This window comes from Gymnoscopelus microlampas (genome assembly GCF_963454915.1).
Source record: "Gymnoscopelus microlampas genome assembly, chromosome: 9".
NCBI lineage: Eukaryota > Metazoa > Chordata > Actinopteri > Myctophiformes > Myctophidae > Gymnoscopelus > Gymnoscopelus microlampas.
The window spans coordinates 47,506,785-47,525,237 of record NC_139946.1 but is presented as its reverse complement, the minus strand read 5'-3'; the positions used below and the strand labels follow the sequence as shown (position 1 = coordinate 47,525,237).

Genomic DNA, 18,453 nt, shown 5'->3' with positions numbered 1-18,453 from the left:
TCAAGTTAATTTTTCAACCCCCCCTTAAAATGCAGAGTCTTAGAACAAGGAGGGGGATCTCAAACTTTGTTAATTTCAAGGAACCCCAGTTTGGTATGCATTCGACCACGGCGGACCCTCATACAGTAACTCTGAGAGTGTACAAATGGAACCAAAATGGACCCTTTCGGGTCCATTTTGGTTCCATTTGTACACTCTCAGATTTGTAAAGGGCCCATTTGGAACCTAAGTATCAATAATTCAGCTGGAGGGACCCCCTGAAACCCTCTCAAAGACCCCTAGGGGAGAGGGGGTGTCTAGAAATCCCATCTGTGCTGGTCTTCCTCTCTGTGCGAGTCGTCTTCTTGTTTGCGCGCGTCGCCGACGTGCGCCTCCTCCTGCTCTTCGCCGCCGCAGCCCCCCGCCCCCGGCGCGGCGGCCTCCTCCCCCCGATCCCCCCCATCCCCCTCCTCATCCCCCGCTGGCGTGGCGGCCTCGCCCCCCGCCGTCTCCCGCGGCTGCTGCTGCTGCTCCCGCTCCATCTCCTTCTCCCGCTCCCTCTCCTTTATGATCTCCACCAGCCGCTGGAACTTCTGGTTCAGTTCGTCCATGGCTCCTCCCCCTTCCCCGCCCCCCTCCCCCTTCTCCCCCTCCTCGCCCTCCCCCTCCTCGCTCTCCAGGGAGCTCAGGGACTCGGCCCTGGAGTCCCGCCCCTCGAACTCGTAAGTCTGCAGCGAGTCGTAGGGCGGCTGCGACAGGTCGAAGGTCACCCGGTCCAGGCGGAACTTGAGGAAGTCCTCCATGCGGACGGGCAGGGAGCTGGCGCTGGCCGGCCTCTCGGGGGGCCCCGACGACGACGCCCCGCCCCCGCCACCGCCCCCGTGTTGTCCCCCCCCCCCCATTCCCCAGCCCCTTCCGTATCCCAGCATGCCCCCCGGCAGGGGCAGCGTCTGCGACCCGGCGGGATGATGATGATCCCTCTTCCCTAGTCTGTACATGTCGAGCAGCTGCTGCGCTCCGCCCGGGTACGACGAACCAACGCCCGGGCCCGCCGTCCCGTTCACGTGAATCCCTCCTCGGCTCTGGTTCAAGGAGCCTATGATGCTGTACGTGTCCCTGTCCCCCCCCGCGCCGCCGGCCCCCCCTCTGACGTAAAGCGGGGGCTTAGTAGTAGCGCTGCTGTCTCCAGTCTGGCTGCTGGCCGACGAGTCCTTTCTCTCCGAGACGACGGAGGGCACGGAGGAGTCGGTGTCCATGTCGTCCACGGTGACCGTGGAGCTGATCTGCGTTTGAGAGGAGCCGGGCCGGTCACCGCCGCTGCTCTCCTCCTCCTCCTGGGGGGGGTTGTTGTTGTTGGAGGAGGAGCTGGCCTGGCTCTGGGAGGAGGAGGACGAGGCGACGCTGGGGTCGCGGTACACCAGAGTGATGGAGCTGCTGCTGGGTACGAGAGCCATCGCCGGCGCTGATGATGCTCTCACTGCTGGGTCCGCTGGGTTCTTCTGTGGGGGATGAAGAGAAGGAGGAGAAAAAGAAGACAGAATGAAGCAATTCCCAGGAGATGACAGCACTTTAACTGTAAGTAGCTTAGCCCATGAAGACCTGAGGCGATTCTTAAAAAATATTTTCAAAATCCTAACAGTTTTTTTGAAAAACATTGAAAAAATATTTTTTCAAGATTTTTCAAAAATAGCAGATCTACAAGCTCATAGCGCGGCACTCGGTGCCGCGCTATGAGCTTGTAGATCTGCTGTTTTTGAATAGCCAAAGAAATCTAAAGTGACACAAATGCGTTCCAGGTCTTAATGGGTTAGGCTGAGACACTGTTCACATTTAGAGCGCGACCCATATATCCGTTTGGATATATAGGCCATTAGGCTATGTTCACACTAACCGCCTTTTATCAAATAAATAAATAACAAATAAAGGCCGCTGTCTAGAGTGTCTTTTCTGCTGAAAAAGAAGAAAGAAGATGGGGGGGCAAGGGGGGGCCGGGTGGCCACCATGTCAGTGACTGGAACAGACTTCATTATAACTCTATAGAACTTACTGAACGTTGAACACACAGTTTTAAACTAGTGGGATTATAACTAGAGTTGGTTTCGTCGACTAAAACTATGACGTGTCGCGCTGCGACGCGACACGTCATACAGCTTGTAGATCTCCTTGTAGATCAGCTTGTAGATCTCCTACTAGTTGTAGGAACTATTGTTGTATTGTTGTATTGGATCTATTAGCTCGTGCTCATTTGATTTGGCTATTTTATCTCATGTGTTTATGAAAGTAGATAGCTGATATATTGCACTTTTACCTTAGCGCTAGGTATACTCTTGGTTGCTTGTTTTTACAGGAAATGCACTTAATACCTCTGGTGATTAGTAGTTTTGTTCCCTACCTATGTTGAATGCACTTATTGTAAGTCGCTTTGGATAAAAGCGTCTGCTAAAAAAAAAATGACTGTAATGACTGACTATTTTTGAATAGCCAAAGAAATCTAAAATGACACAGATGCTTTTCCCAGTCTTAATGGGTTAACTCCGATGTGAATAGAGCGAATACGGTATCATTATATTGGGTTATAGTAGGTTTAATATACGGTTCTTGTTAGGCAGAAGAAAAGGAGGGACTCTGCTGGTAGTTGATTGTGGGGGTGCTGCCAGCCGTGGGAGAAAGTGACAGGGGGCGTAGAGAGACAGTCCATCAACCCCGCTGAGCAGCTCTGAAAATATTACACTAGCTGGTACGTGTAAAAAGCATCTCCTTTTGCTCATTTCTCATGGGATTTCATTTAAAAAAGCGGTACCTCAAAGCTGCCTATTTTCTTTTTAAGCCATCAGTGTTAAATGAGACATCCGGACATTTTAAGTATTATCTTTGATGTGTCGCTAATCACTCACCAACATTGAAAGGGTCGTTGAGTTATTCCCAGAGATTCCCCTTCGTCCAGTCTAACGACCCCCTCCGTTGGCATAATGGGAGCCCGTGGAAAGCTAAAATTCGCCTAATATAACAGATGCAAAGTTAGTTTTTTCTCTACTCGTGTTCATTGTTGAGTGTCATGATACTCAAACATGCACTGAATGTCGCGAACGAGCCACCGTACGCTCAGAACGAGATGAGGCAGGTTGCTTGTTTCTTCCATAGAACCTGGCGTCTAGGAAAAACAAGCAACTTGCGTCGTCTCGTTCTGCACGAATGGTGGCTCGTTCACGACATTCACTGCATGTTTGAGTATCATGACACTCAACAATGAGCAGGAGTAGAGAAAAAAACTAACTTTGCATCTGTTATATTAGGCGAATTTCAGCTTTCCACGGGCTCCCATTATGCCAACGGAGGGGGTCGTTAGACTGGACGAAGGGGAATCTCTGGGAATAACTCAACGACCCTTTCAATGTTGGTGAGTGATTAGCGACACATCAAAGATATACTTAAAATGTCCGGATGTCTCCTTTAATGTTACCTCATTTGACTTCATTTGACCACTTTTTTCTTTTTAAATATTTTTTTTTCGCCCCAATTTAGTTGCCGATTGATTTCTCCCCACACACACTGTGCATTGTCACCGTCGTTTCCTACTGACTCGCCTACCAGTTGAGGAGCCCCCACTGGGAGGAGGTAGAGCTTTCGTCCTACTCCTCCCACCCAACACTCCCCGCTGACAGGTGCCTCTATACTTTACCACTGTGCTACCCGAGCGCCTGACCTTATGTGACTTCTTTCTGTATGGGCAATTATGCAGCTGACGCATCGCAATGCACCTTTAACACATTTTAACACATTGTGTGCCGAAAACGGTCCGGACCGTTTTTGACAGAATTTGGGGCGCTGTAACGAAACTTTGGGATCATCCAAGGAGTCTCTGAGAAGGAGAGGACGGGTGTGGATCCATGTCAAAAATCCTTCCGGTCGGCCGCTCCAATGTTAACTCCTTGACTAAAAGCTTAATTTCTCCATTTATTTTTAACGTGGTGGAAGTGAGCCGTTTTCGATCGGTGATCACTCTGCAATGGAGGATCGTTTTAGAAATATTATTGTTCCAGGCGTTAGTTGGGACCCTCCGCCGTCTCGCACGCACACTCTGTTTACATGCACTTCCGCGTCGGGGCTTCTACAGCACAAAACGTATCAACGTAAGTGGATGGAAGAAATGCAGGCACTGAACGTAAGTGGTTAAATAAAATAGTTCAGTTTATGTGTGGATTTGTTTGTTTGCTTGTTTATTGCTTAATCAAATGTTCTTTTCATAAATTGAAGTTTAATGTATCCTACTTTAATAAGAAATGTTATCTATCAAAAATGGGTTTTGTTTTTGCTTTGAAGGAAAATGTCCTCAAATAAAAACTTGAATCAACTCAATGTTTTTGCTTTTATATCGATCAAAATATGGGTAAGCTGTGGTCTGGGACATTGGTTCTCAAACAGGGGCCCTTGGGGGCTGGGGGGGTTCCAGGGGGTCCCCAGCTAAAGTAGTTGAAACAGCATCACAATTATTCTAATAACTTTATCCATTTCTATGTTGGCTATTCAAAAATAGCAGATCTACAAGCTCACAGCGCGTCATGAAGTGACCCGCCGTGCGCTTGTAGATCTGCTATTTTTGAATGGGTGGTCCCTGGCTGGCACAAAAGGTTTTCAGATGAGGGTCCGCGGCCAAACACATATCAATTTGGGGGTCCTTGGCATGAAAAAGGTTTGAGAACCACTGGTCTAGGATAGAGACATCAGGATCAGCATCGGACCCAAACATCTGTCATAAATTGCTCGGGCTCTTCCTTTGGCTCTTCAAAAAATAGCAGATCTACAAGCTCGTAGGTGCCGCGCAACGAGCTTGTAGATCTGCTATTTTTTGAAAAATGTTGAAAACGTGTGCAACGTTTTTTGTTCAATTTTTTTTACCTTGACAGCTTCCTCCTCCAGATTCCACTTGAAGTCAGAGATGGCTTCACCGCCTCCATCTTTGTCTGCAGGGGCGTCGCGCCGCGCCCCCGGAACGGTGTTCACCCCACCGCCGTGGAGGAGGCCGGCGTCAGCGGGACGCGTGCGAACGAACCCCCCAATGCCGCCGCCGCCGCTGGACTCCAGGGTGTGCTGGTTCTGGATGACCAGGGAGTTGTTGTGGTGGTGAGCGGCGGCAGTGCCGCTCACAGGGGGTCCGCCGTAGGACAGCCGGGTCAGCTGCAGGCTCCCAGCCTCCAGGGGTCCCTGGCCCTGCTGCGTGTGTGCGTAGTCTCTGAGGACGGGCAGCGTGTGCACGCCGTAGCAGAAGCGTCCGTAGAGCGGGGCGGAGCCCGGACGGGTCTGGGGGGGCCGGGCCTGGGGCTCCAGCAGCGGCGGTGGACCCCCCGCCACGGGGCGGCCCCCCGGGTTACGACTCCAGCTGTAGGTCCTGGACCTGGGAGGGTTGGGCTGAGTGTACCATCTGTGTGTGTGTGTGGACCCCCCCAGAGAACAGAGTCAGAGAGAGACACACACACGGACACACACGGACACACACGGACACACACACACACACACACACACACACACACACACACACACACACACACACACACACACACCTTTGTATTGCTTTTTAGGAGGGTGATTTTATGAACGCCATTTTGAACTATTTTGGGGCATTCTTAACCGTAAGCCTGAAGCCCAAAAATAGCAGATCTACAAGCTCACAGAGCTTATAGGTCAGCTATTTTTCGGTGCAGAACTTATAGTGGCACACAATGTTTATCTCTAATTCCAACTCCTACAATGCGAATCTCTAAATGTGTAATCCTAATCCTAACTCCATACTGAATCTTTTTCTAATGTAAACATATCTCTAAAATTCTGTTTTAAAACAACCATAAAACCATAAACAAAAATAAATAGTAATACAAACACACGCACGCACGCACGCGCGCGCACACACACACACACACACACACACACACACACACACACACACACACACACACACACACACACACACACACACACACACACGAACACACACACACACACACACACACACACACACACACACACACACACACACACACACACGCTCCACGTCCCACGCCACCACACCGCCACAGGGCTGAAGCTGTGTCACTAACAGGACGAAGCAGCAGAGGCTCACATGTTGCGGCTGTCTCTCTGCATGTGCTGCACGCGGTGCATGCTCTGCAGCGTGGCCATGTCGAACGCCGCCGTGTCCGCCTCCCCTCCCCCCTCGTCGTCGTACGTTATGATGTTCTCCCGGACGTCGTCCTCCTCCAGCGGGGCGTGGGGGTCCCGCTTGGGACGGCGCAGCGACAGCGAGAGAGCACACACCACTGGAGGGCCAGAAAAACACACAAAAAGAGAGGTTTTAGACGTTAACTGTCCTACTGTCTTACTTAATTAAGTAATTCTTTAACGTTGTAATTTGTTTTCCACGTAAGGTTCAAAACTACAGCAGGGTAAAAACCAAGGGCCCAGCATCCGCCTTTGAAATTGAGTCTATATAGTGTAGGACCGGGCTATTCAATTACATTGTTCAGGGGGCCACATTGTCAGAAACCCAAGGGGCCGGGCGCCAATTGGTGTAGGAAGTGACAGTTCATATGAATGGCCTGTAGTTTTGCTGTTTCACCCCTGCTGGTGTCAGAAGAATTAACTGTCAATGCAAGCGGATGGGTTTTTGCCAAACTTTAGACTTGATTGTCTTACCTTAATAAACATTGTCATAAATACTATATGCTTCCAGTCGCTAGTTTAAAGTCTCCTTTCAATCATCATGATATGCGTTTTGTAAATAATGGTCCCATTTTTTTTTTAAATTGATGATAAAGTAGGGTATGCTGTATAGAAGGGGAGTGGCTACCTGAGATGATTTGGCTACACAATCAATAGCATTCATTCCCCACACCCTCTCTGGTCCCAACCAATAGCATTCATGCGATGGCGGATTTGAAATTGCTGAAAAATAGGCTTCATTTACAGTCTGTAGAGTCTACGGGCGTAACTTTGTCCATTTCTTTTTACAGTCTATGGTAAAAAAAAAAAACATGGCAGGCCACATAAATGAAGCACAGCGTTAGTTCATGCAGGACACAGATGTCTGGCACGCCTCAGCTGTAATCGGCTGTCAGTCTGCTATGGCCTCTGGCCTCCTATATTGGCCTCCTATTCCCCATTCACAGCATTGCTTATTGTTTGATATGGTCCCCCCCCCCGAACCCTACGATGGTCTAGGCCCGTTACAATTATCATAATTATTATCATCGTTGCCTGATTGCAATTATTCTGCATTATGGTAAGAACGCTCTCCATTCATCTGTGTAAAAAGAGCAGGATGAAATGAACCATCATTATTTCCACATCATCCAGGCTCTTTTAAACACGTTCAAACCAGGCGTCCCTATTTTGGGCATTTAGGGCAAAAACTTTCAAAATGTTCATACAGCCTCTAAAATATGTTTTTATAAAGTATTGAAAATAGCGGAACTGCATGCTCACAACACATCACAAGCTGTGAGGTTGAAGAGGAGCTATTTTCAGTATTTTTGAAGAAGAAAAGAAATGGAAAGAAAAAGGATTTATAAGGAACATTATCAAGGATATGGCCAAATGTGACAATAGTATATTTATTTAGTTAATTGTACTGTCAGTCATTTCTTTATTAATTTCAGTAAGTCTTTGTATATTCAAGAATATGTCATATCTGCTCTGAGCGATTTGTTATTTATGTATATGTTCATATATATGTTCAATGCCAGAAAATACAATTAAATCATTGATCACATTTGTTATGACAATCATCAAGATGATGGCGACAGCCCTACCACCGTCACTCACAAAAATAGAATATCGTTGCTGTCGCGCAGAAACTTTTCTTTTCAAGTGTTCACAGAATATTTATCTCCAGTATGATCGATCCCATGATGGTAATGCTAATCACGGAGGGTTTCACTGTGCTTCCGCGAAAAAAAGAAAAAGAAATCACACCCAGTGTGACGAGAGTGGTGCCTGTGATGAGTTAATTAGTTTAACTGGTTGCATCTTTGCGATGCAATCAGCTGCAGATGTTGAGGCCGCGCGCAAACATACGTACGGACGGACGGACGGACGGACACACACACACGGTTAAGTGTAGGAGTGGCTGGCACTACTCAAAAAGGTCATGGCGACCTCCCGTTCGATTGTTACACGTCGTTAAAAATAGTACGTTTCTCCAAAAATACATAGTAAAACACAGGAGCCAAGATACAGGCTTTTTCCCCAGATACTTTAAACAGCAAGTCAATGGAGCGGTAACTCTTTGGATCACGTTATGTGGTTCTGTGTGAGAAAAAAAGAAAAAGAAAAAAGGGAAACTTTTTTTCCCCCCAAAAATAAACTTGTCTTTCTCATCCCTGGCAGGCTGCGCCTTAGCAGAATTAACGCCCTACTTGATCATACTAGCGTCACACAAGAGCATCAAAAAGTAGAAGATCTACAAGCTCGAAACTAGATCTGCTACTTTTGCAATTTTCTCATTTGAATCCTGAGAGGTAACAGTTTTGGACATAGTGAGGTTTCTTTACCCAGCAGTGTGGTGACACAGGCCAGCAGGGCCAGCACGGTGACCATGCTGAAGATGAGCGACGGCGAGGCGGACGGCAGCGGCAGGCACACCGCGTGCCTCTCCCAGCCCTTGTCCCTCTGGCGCCCCCTGTCCTCCGTCTGCATGCCGCCGCTCTGGCAGGGGCAGATCGTCACGGTGACCGTGCCGGTGTTGGTGAGGCCCGAGGCGCCGTCCCTCAGCACCACGGGCACGTAGAGGGTGAGCAGGGAGGGGGACGCGCCCCCGAGGGGCTCCAGGGACGACTGGAGCACCAGGCTGGCCGTCACACCTTGACGATGGGGACCGAACACACAAGCAATTATAATGAATAAATAATCAATCAATCAATTAATTCATCCATAACACAAACAAGGCATCAACAGAAACAGACGGTTCACACAGAGCTGTCACATTCTGATTAGGCTGCCCTAGCGTGTCTGATATCTGGTCTAGAGGGCCGGGTTCAAAATCTCCGGAGAAAAATTAGGTGAGATCCCATTGGTTTACCGATCTGTCCGTCAGCCCCCGCCCCGCCCCATGCCCATCCTCCTCCCCAAGCATTGAGAGCCCTGACGTCACAACATTTGGAGTGACGCCCACTGCACTCTGGTTGATTGGGGAAATGAAACACTTCCTATTCCAGAAACGTCAACAGGCAGGCCCTTTTTTATGAGCAAAACTAAAAAATAAAAGCCTGGAGATCGAGGCTACATTCTGATTGGCAATGTAGTGCCAATCACAATGTCACAATCAACCATTCCATAGTTGTGGGCAGTTGAATGTAGGTTGTTTTTTTTTGCCAAAAAGCAACAGAAAGCAGAGAAAAAGACATTTTTTCAAAACCATTAACATGGAAGTGAACGTGGCTGGTTTTCTCGCAATCACGTGATTCGCTGCTGCTTTGCTTCACTGGTAGTGAAATGGTGACTCATAGGGTAGCGAACAGCGCCATCTAGCGTAAAACCACTGAAAACACAAAATGGTGTCATTCTCGTCATTGGCAGTCTGAGCCTTAGCAAAATATGACGAGGAATCTCATCAGTGGCAGTCAAAGAGTTAATACAATATAACTAGTAGACATCTGACCACTAGTGGCCGCTCCATCCCTTTATGCCCCTCATCATGCCTCCTCCCCCGCCTCCCCTACTAATACATCCCTGTTCCCTTCTCCTCCTCCTTCCTCAGCCTAACCACCCTCCAGCCATCCTTCATTCCTTCCAGCTATTCATCGTATCCATGGCATGCATTAATTGTTTCCTTTCATTCAATAAATACAACCCAACTGATTCATTGTTTGAAGGCGTGGTGTTTACTCAGTGAGATGATCAATCAATCAATCGATTGTGTTGCGGCTTGGATCAGAGGAACTAACGTTGTATACTTTAGGTTCCTTATCGGTATCACAACATGTATCAGAAATATAACATGACTTTTTGATACATGTTTTTTTTTAAATATATCCATGTTATATTATCACTCTCTTAGTGTTTTGTTAATTATTTGGGGGCTGCACTTGCAATATCGACTACATGTTCAGAATCACTGTTTTACAGTGTAATCAGTGGTGGAAAAAGTATCAATACTGCAAAGTAGAAATACTCTTGTTACAAGTAAAAGTCCGGAATTCAAAATTGACTAAAAGTAAAAGTAAAAAAGCAGTTTCAAGTTTCAGAATGTACTATTTAAAGTACCAAAAGTAGAAAGTACTCATTATGCAGAATGTCCCATTTCACAAGTTTTAAAATGTATTAAAAGGTAGACTAATCTTAAATAGCAGATCGACAAGATTGAAAAAAAACTTGTACACGTGATGCGGAAGTCTGCCGCGAGGTGATGTGGAGAGTGGTCATGTACACTCGCTGCATGCGGACTCGGAGAGCCAACTCGGCTCCTCCACTCGCCTCCTCCAAGAAGCAAATGAACAATTGGGCCCAAACTATTTCCGGGTCAAGCTGGACTGACCGAGTGGGAGTGAGCGAGTGTATGTATCGGTATTGGAATTTGGCTTATGGGATTTTCAGAAAAACACTCCTAACTCAGTTTTTTTTTTTGCATTGAAAACGGGCCATAGCCCCAAAATGGCTGCTTGCGGTTGGAATGTTATTGTCCCAGTGGATACACGGATTCCTCCTCCTACCCACGAGGATTTTTTTTTTTTACACAACGTGGCTTCCACAGCGTTTCAAAGATCGTCTATTTAAGGTAATTACGCTGGCAAGGGGATAAAAAAACAATGTTTAATATGAAGGCGGGTAATGTGTTAACACATCGGGTGCAAGCATTTTTTCATAACAACTTACCGTGGGTGCCAGCATTCTCCCCATTGACTGCGCTTTGCTGTTTAAAGTTTCCGGGTGCGTTACAAGCAAATCCACGCAAAAAAAGCATCGATTCATGTTCTGCCATGAGCCTGGCTACAGGCTGGAACCATAACATTCCCCTCACGGGTTACAACGGGGGGGGATCACGCATCGCGCATGACCAGTTTTCCCCACAGGAAACAGATTCGGAGATATAGGCGTTTCAAAGTAGGAAATAGACAGGAACCGGATGGGGGAAAAAAAATTGTTTCCGGTGAGCGATCTGGCACTTCCTTCGCAGGATTACAATGGGTGCTCCCAGAGCTGCTCTAGCCCCGCCCGCGCGGAGAAAAACGAAAAAAACAAAAAGACTGAAATCACGGTTCAGACCGTGTTCGGCACCGAAGCTTCGGAACCGCCACTATGTAAACACACGGTTCAGACCGTGTTTGGCACCCGATGTGTTAAGTACAGCACTTGAGTAAATGTACTTAGTCACTTTACATCACTGAGTGGTGGAAGTACAGTACACCATACCTCCACTTTCTCTGATGGTCAGATTGAGGGCAGAGCTGGACTCAGGAGGGATGCTGAAGTGAACAGGAATGTTCTGTCCACCTTGGTCCTTATCCACGGCTCGGACCACCTGGACCACCTGCACCGCACAGGGAGAGAGAGAGAAAGGTAAGGTGCCCCCCACTGTAAAAGCCCACAGTGTTCATTTCACCCCTGGGTGCATTTTCATTACATTTTCAAACTCTCTCTACTGCGGAGTTTTACAGCTCAGTGCATAACTGTCACACACTGATGTGTGCATTCAACCGACCGGTTTGTGGAAAATAGCCTACAGTAAGTATAAAATAGTGCTTTAACCACTTAAGCCGTTTAGACCGGGAAGGCATACTGTGTGTCATTTTCAGATTTATTGGGCTATTCAAAAAAATAGCAGATCTACAAGCTCGCCGCGCGGCACAGAGTGCCGCGCTACGAGCTTGTAGATCTGCTATTTTTTTTGGAAACATCGTGAAAATATGTGCAAATCTTTGAATATACATTTTTGACTCACAATTTTGCTGGAACAAAACGTTTTGAGATGGGGGTCCCATGACATGAAAACAGTTTGAGAACCACTGATATTATAGCACAAGTAAAAAAGAATAAAAATAAAACTGTTAGGATTTTAGAAGACATTTGTAGAATCCCCCAGAAGCAAAAATGTGAGTAAAAAATGCTCGCTTATATTCAAAGATTTGCACCAATTTTCACAATGAAAAATAAATAAATAGCAGATCTACAAGCTCGTAGCGCGGCACTCAGTACCGCGCAACAAGCCAAAGTATAACATAGTATAATGGTAGCTATATAGATCTAAAATGACAGTGTGTGTGTTCCCGGAGTGAAGGGGTTAAACCCCGTAGTAAGTTGACCACGGTCCCCAGGAGTGGACTCTGTACTTGGTCCGCTCCTTTTCCCCCTCCTCCCCTCTACACCACATTTCTTTGCCCGAAAATAGCCGATGTAGAAGCGATGTGAGCTTGTAGATCTGCTATATTTGCCAGTGGCCCCAGAATAGGGACGCTATGGTTCATATGGTTGCGTGCAGTGGTGGAAAAAAAGTACTAAATGTTTTTACCAATACAAAAGTATTGGTATCAAAATGCACTTAAAGTACCAAAAGAAGAAAGTATACTCATTATGTAGATTTCACAAGTGTTTAAATGTATAAAATGCATACAAATCTTTTGAAAATAGCAGATCTATAAGCTCACAATGCTTGTTGATCGGCTATTTTCAAATGGCTGAAACGTATACAGGGCTGAAGTGGTTAATGTATGTTTTGTAAGTACAGTACTTGAGTAAATGTACTTAGTTACTTTATACCACTGGTTGTGTGTATTTAAAAAAAGTACATCTTCAACATCTCCAAAGACAAAACTCTATATGACAGTTGGTCCCAAGTGTTGGTCTGCAGAGTTATGTGGTAAGACGGGTGCACTTTCAGAACTATATATATATTTTTAAAAGATTTGTTTTGGTCTTTTCTGCCTTTATTGATAGTTTTTAAATGAAGATGGACAGATAGAGGGAGAGAGAGCCGGGGAGAGAGGCACGCAGCAAAGGTCGTCGGGAACGGGACTCGAACGAAACCGCGACGCTGTCAGGCTATCAGAGCCTAAGGGCCCAGGGCATGCATATTTTAATGACCAATCAATCGATTTGTTTTCCGGCTTGGATCAAGGGAACCAACGTAGTATAAGTTCATCTTTATCGCTATGACAATGAAAACTCATTTTTCAATGTTTTAAGGGGGGGGGGGGGGTACATTATTTATATATATATTTTTATATTAAAAGGTAGGGTAAGTGATATTTTTTGTTATTTATATATTTTTGGTTAAAAAGGTTAAAGTACTACATTCTGATAGTAATCATTGCTACAGAGTGTTTGTTCGGTCACAGGGGTCTCTACAGCTCTTTAGTAAACAGAATATAGTACATGTAGATTATCAGGTAGGTGACAACATTTAAGACAATCAGGAGAGAGCACTGAAAATGCATTTTCTGTTTAATAAAGAGCTGGAGAAACATGGGAGACTTTTACTGAACAAACACTCTATAGCAATGAGTACTATCAGAATATAGAGCTATTTAACACTTATTTTAACCAAAGTAAATCACTTACCCTACCTTTAATGTAAATGTGTCAATACAACCTTATAGTGTTATCTAACTATATAAATGGCGACCGACTTCCGCACCCTCGGTGCGGACACCCCACAGCTCTGTTATCGAATAAACAACGCACCGCCAGACCACATGTCGCCAACTGACTTGCCACGGCGGCCGCGCTGAATTTACGCGTTGCGTAGGGGACATCTCATTGCTCACTACACCTTTTCCATCCCCCAACATAATTAATTCTACTCACCAAATGTCGGACAAAACGGAAGGGGAGGCAGCTTCGTACCGTTTACCGTGCGCACGACCTAATCACCACAACAGCAGGCAGCCGATGCGGGTTTTTTTTCCTTTTTTTCCAAACATTTTTTTTGGTCACCATTTTCTCCAGGAACCATTTCTGGTGTAACGCCACCGCCAGCATGCGCTGGGGTGATGTCATCATTATGCAACCCGGAAGTACAAATACCAAGGACACGTCACTGATGTCAGTCGGGTTGCCAAGTTCAGGTTGGCATGCCAGGTTCTCTAAAAACAAGCGCCAGAAACAAGCAACCACCTTCATGAAAAAAAAAAAAACACCGAAGGGGTCCGCCATGTTCCAGGGGGGTCCCCGCGCGTCCCAACACTCCACAGGGGGTCCGTCGACCAGCAGGGGGTCCGCGGGGGTCCCCCTCAAACCTCAAAAATATATTTTTTTCAATTTTTTTTTTTTTTTTTTTAAACTTTTCCACAGTTTTACTCCAGCAATTTCAGTACCCCAATATACACGCGGCCACGCTGGGCCCCGTGCGCGGCTGGGGTTGAGGGGGGCGTAGCCCCCCGAAACTCTAGTGTTGTTTATAAGCAATTATTTGCTTCTAAGCAGGGTTGTGGTACAGAAGACACTGTTGTTTCTAAACATTTAAACAAACCCAACAACAGCATAATATGAACAGATATAAGTGATGCAGTGGGCATACAGTAGTAGTAGGTCATGTTAATTATGGTTCCTGTCAGTTCCAGATTGGACGCTGCAGGGCATTTTCAGGAGCAAACAGTCCGTGGCAGATAGGTTCCATTTATTCATGTTGATGATGTAACAATAACTGAGATATTTAGAACACAACTCTATAACCTTTTCCTGGACAAAACCATCAACCAGAGCATGTGGGCTAAATGAAAGGTCCATGGCAGTGGACTGGTCCGACTACACAATGGTAGCCTGCGGTCTCCTCCGCGTCTCCTCCACGCCTCCGTTTACCACCCACCCACGCACTGTGCCCGATGCCCGACCCATGACTTATGAATACACTGACTTGGTTTGACACTCGCCTTCAAAATGTTCATGTATTTGTATTTGAACACACAATCGACGTTGTCACTGTAGAGAGATACTGGTATGCTTCTGCGCCTTTCAGGGTTTGCAAGGCTTTAATTATTTATGTATACTTTGTTAGAAAATATCCAGGGTTTACAATAAATTGGCATTTTACATGACATGGCAATAAGCAATTACATACAAAAATATAGCAAATAGGCATTTCAATACAAAAATAAAGTTTTGTTTTTTCTTCTCACAGTGCCATATGGCTTCTGCTTTTTTTTGTCTGGAGTCGAGTGTTCTTTATCTTTTTAGTTCAGTTTTAATTTGTTTAAAGACCACCTCTCCAGAGATGGTTACCACCCACCGCCATTCATTCCATGAGCTACCAACACTTTGTGTGTGTGTGTGTGTGTGTGTGTGTGTGTGTGTGTGTGTGTGTGTGTGTGTGTGTGTGTGTGTGTGTGTGTGTGTGTGTGTGTGTGTGTGTGTGTGTGTGTGTGTCTCTGTGTGTGTTATTTTGGGCCATTGTGCAAATGTTTACCTCCCAGGGTGCAAAACCTACATGGGTGGGGGAATCACTGCAACACCTTCCCTTATACCAGATGGCTGGATGAGCGTTCCCATTTTACTTGCATTGTTAGAAAACACAGGCTATACTATTCTAACCACACCGGGGAATAGCATAGGTAAAGCTGGTAAAGCAGGATATTGCGTGCCAAACGGACCCCAAATGCGCAAATGGGGGGTATGGCCGAGGAAACTCGTCTATACTGTACAAGGCCACTCTTTCTAGTTGTTTTCCTTTTCGTCAGCCTCCAACGCCATACGATCAAACATTCTGGTGTTGAAAGTAACCCAGCTGGAACTGAATCCCTTCTTGATATCTTTATTTTCTCCATAACAGAGTGTGTATTGCAAAGATGAACAAAAGCATTCCATCTGCCATCACCACTGATGTTGGCGCCCACCCCCCCCCTTTCTCCCCCCCAGGGTCGTGCAAGTTCAGCTTTGCACTTCACTCTTTATATCAACGATTGCCGTACAGATCCACCAGAATCAATACGTTGTAAATTATTCTGATGCTACAGCTCTGTTAAGTAACTCAACAGCCTTGGGCTGCACCAGCATGATGATGTGAATAAAGTGGTTGAGTGGAGTGATAATAATGCTCGTGACACTCATGACTTGGTCCTCATTATACAAAGACGACTTAAGAGACACATTCTTATGCTATTTTTTTTATCCAAAATGGAGGAAAAAAATAAACAGGTATTTTCCTACAAATACTTGGGTGTGATGACAGACCATCTGTTATCCTGGAAAGAACCACGATGAATGTGTCTGCAAAAACTACATTTATTTTCACCGCCGTCTTAGGCACGAGTAAACAGATTTGTCTTTTGTATTTTTTCATTTCTGTGATTACGAGTGTTCTATTGTAATACAAGATGGTACGCTGTTTATCCACTATATTTGAAAGTCAAAACTGTTTCACCAACTGAAAATCTGCTCGAAGATTGTTAGCCATTCACTTGAGAAACTCAATAAACCAGCCTACCATAATAACATATTAATGCATTAAGACCGGGAACGCATCTGTCTGTGTCATTTTAGATTTCTTTGGCTATTCAAAAATATCAGATATACAAGCTCATAGCGCGGCACCGAGTGCCGCGCTATGAGCTTGTATATCTGCTATTTTCTGAAAAGTCGTGAATATTTGTGCAAATCTTTGAATATATATACTTTAAAGCGAACATTTGTAACTCAAATCTTTGCTTCTGGGGATTCTACAAATGTCTTCTAAATCCTAACAGTTTTTTGAAAAATGGTATCAGTGGTTCCCTTTTTCATGTCAAGGGCCCCCAAAATGATATGTATTTGGCTGCGGACCCCCATCTCAAAATATGTTGTTCCAGGGACCCCCCCAGAAGCAAATATTTGAGTTAAAAATGTTCGCTTTAAAAATAAATTTACATTCTAAGATTTGCACACATTTTTACGATTATTCAAAAATAGATCTACAAGCTTGTATATCTGCTATTTTTTGACAGCCCAAAGTATAACATAATAGTTAAAGTGGTTACACAGATGCGTTCCCGGTCTTAACGGGTTAAGACTGTCTCTGACCCCAGCCGTTGCTCTGAGCAGTGAATAGGAATTATTACCATTACACAGGAGATACAGAGTTCCATGATTTAATAATGTTAGACTGAAGCACTCCTTCATGCACCAGTCAAACACAATGTACGTTGAAGGGCCTTATTGTGTTATTTGATTGAAATGCTATATTAAATGTATGCGTCTATCTTTGTTTCTTGTCTTTGGTGTTGCGCCTGAATCTCACAGTCCATGGGTAGCTCTCTAAAGCAACTCATCTGTGCATGTAGATCAGGGGTGATGCAACTTTGATGATGGAGAGGGCCACTATATTTCCACACTCACTCCAGAGGGCCACATTGCATAATTCGTTGCTGTCTGGCAGAAACCAGCTCAATTTTTGCATTTTGTTTCCATAAATCAGTGCTATTGAACACCCTTTAAGTCTGTGTGTTGGTAAAACAAATATTGAAGCAATGAAAAGTATTAAAAAGTGCTTCTGACCAGTTAACTCTATTGGATCCTCAAACTTCCTGCTAAACCAGCTAACTCCAGCAAAGGGGGTGGAGTTAGATGGTTTTGCTGACTCCAGGCTCCACCCCCTTTTGACCTCCAACCTCATTGTGAGCTTAGAGGTCCATTCAGCTGTTCTTATCAATGATGAACAAAACCTCCGAACATTTCCTGAAAAATGAACCTTTTGGAGTTAGCTGGTTCCTGCCGGAGAGCAGAGATATACTGTCATGTCAAAGGTCATGTCTCACCTAGACACAGTGACAGGATCTAAATGTTTCAATAGAAATTTGAAACAAATTGAAACCACCCCCATTGTATGCAGTAGGTTATATTGTGTTATCATACTCTACCATAAAGATTGGACAGAAAAGATTCCTTAAAAAGTTACATGTAGTGCTGCTTTAAGTGTTGCTATCATACCATAAATCACTCATATTGCTAATGCTCCAACGTGTCTTGGACTATTTGTTCCTTTGAGTTTTGTCCTTGCTAACAACGTCTCTAATGAGCACAATAAATGCTTTTTATCTCACAGCCAAACAAGCTGCATTGTGACAGCTTCATATTTAGGAAAATACACTGTTACATGACAGGGGCACGTTGGCACGCAGTGCACAATAAATGTCCTTTTATGTCTGCCTCAAAGCAGGCTAAACTATTTCCATAATTAGAGGCGAGCGCTTTTGTTCTCAGATCCTGCCAATGAGTGTATAATAGCAGAAGGAAAATAACAACATATCTGTATGATATTATGAGCAAAACCAAAAGCACACAACAAGGCCTTTGAACACAGGCCGAGGTCTGTCACCATCAGGAAGTTTTAGTCGACGATTAATTACATACAAATAGTTTTAATTGGATTAGATTAAAATAGATTTAATTTAGTGTTTTTTTGGAATTTTAACCTATAAAAAAAAAAAATGACATTTCTGTCATTTCACAACAACAATTGTGATGTGTTGAGCTTGTAAAATCAGCAAATATATATATATATTTTTTTGGTTTTGTTTG

General features: G+C 45.1%; 1 protein-coding gene across 1 annotated transcript in view; it reads right to left on the bottom strand.

Moving 5' to 3' along the window:
* Positions 1-296: 296 nt before the first annotated feature.
* Positions 297-18,453, bottom strand: part of cdh24a (cadherin 24, type 2a) — a gene marked incomplete at its 3' end in the record, with an annotated part of 59,553 nt that continues 41,396 nt past the window's right edge. The window contains exons 9-13 of the mRNA XM_084066157.1: positions 11,380-11,497; positions 8,523-8,831; positions 6,095-6,290; positions 4,876-5,398; positions 297-1,478 (exon numbers count right to left, since the gene is read on the bottom strand). Coding sequence (XP_083922283.1) covers positions 297-1,478; positions 4,876-5,398; positions 6,095-6,290; positions 8,523-8,831; positions 11,380-11,497 — 2,328 coding nt within the window. The remainder of the gene's footprint in view (positions 1,479-4,875; positions 5,399-6,094; positions 6,291-8,522; positions 8,832-11,379; positions 11,498-18,453) is intronic.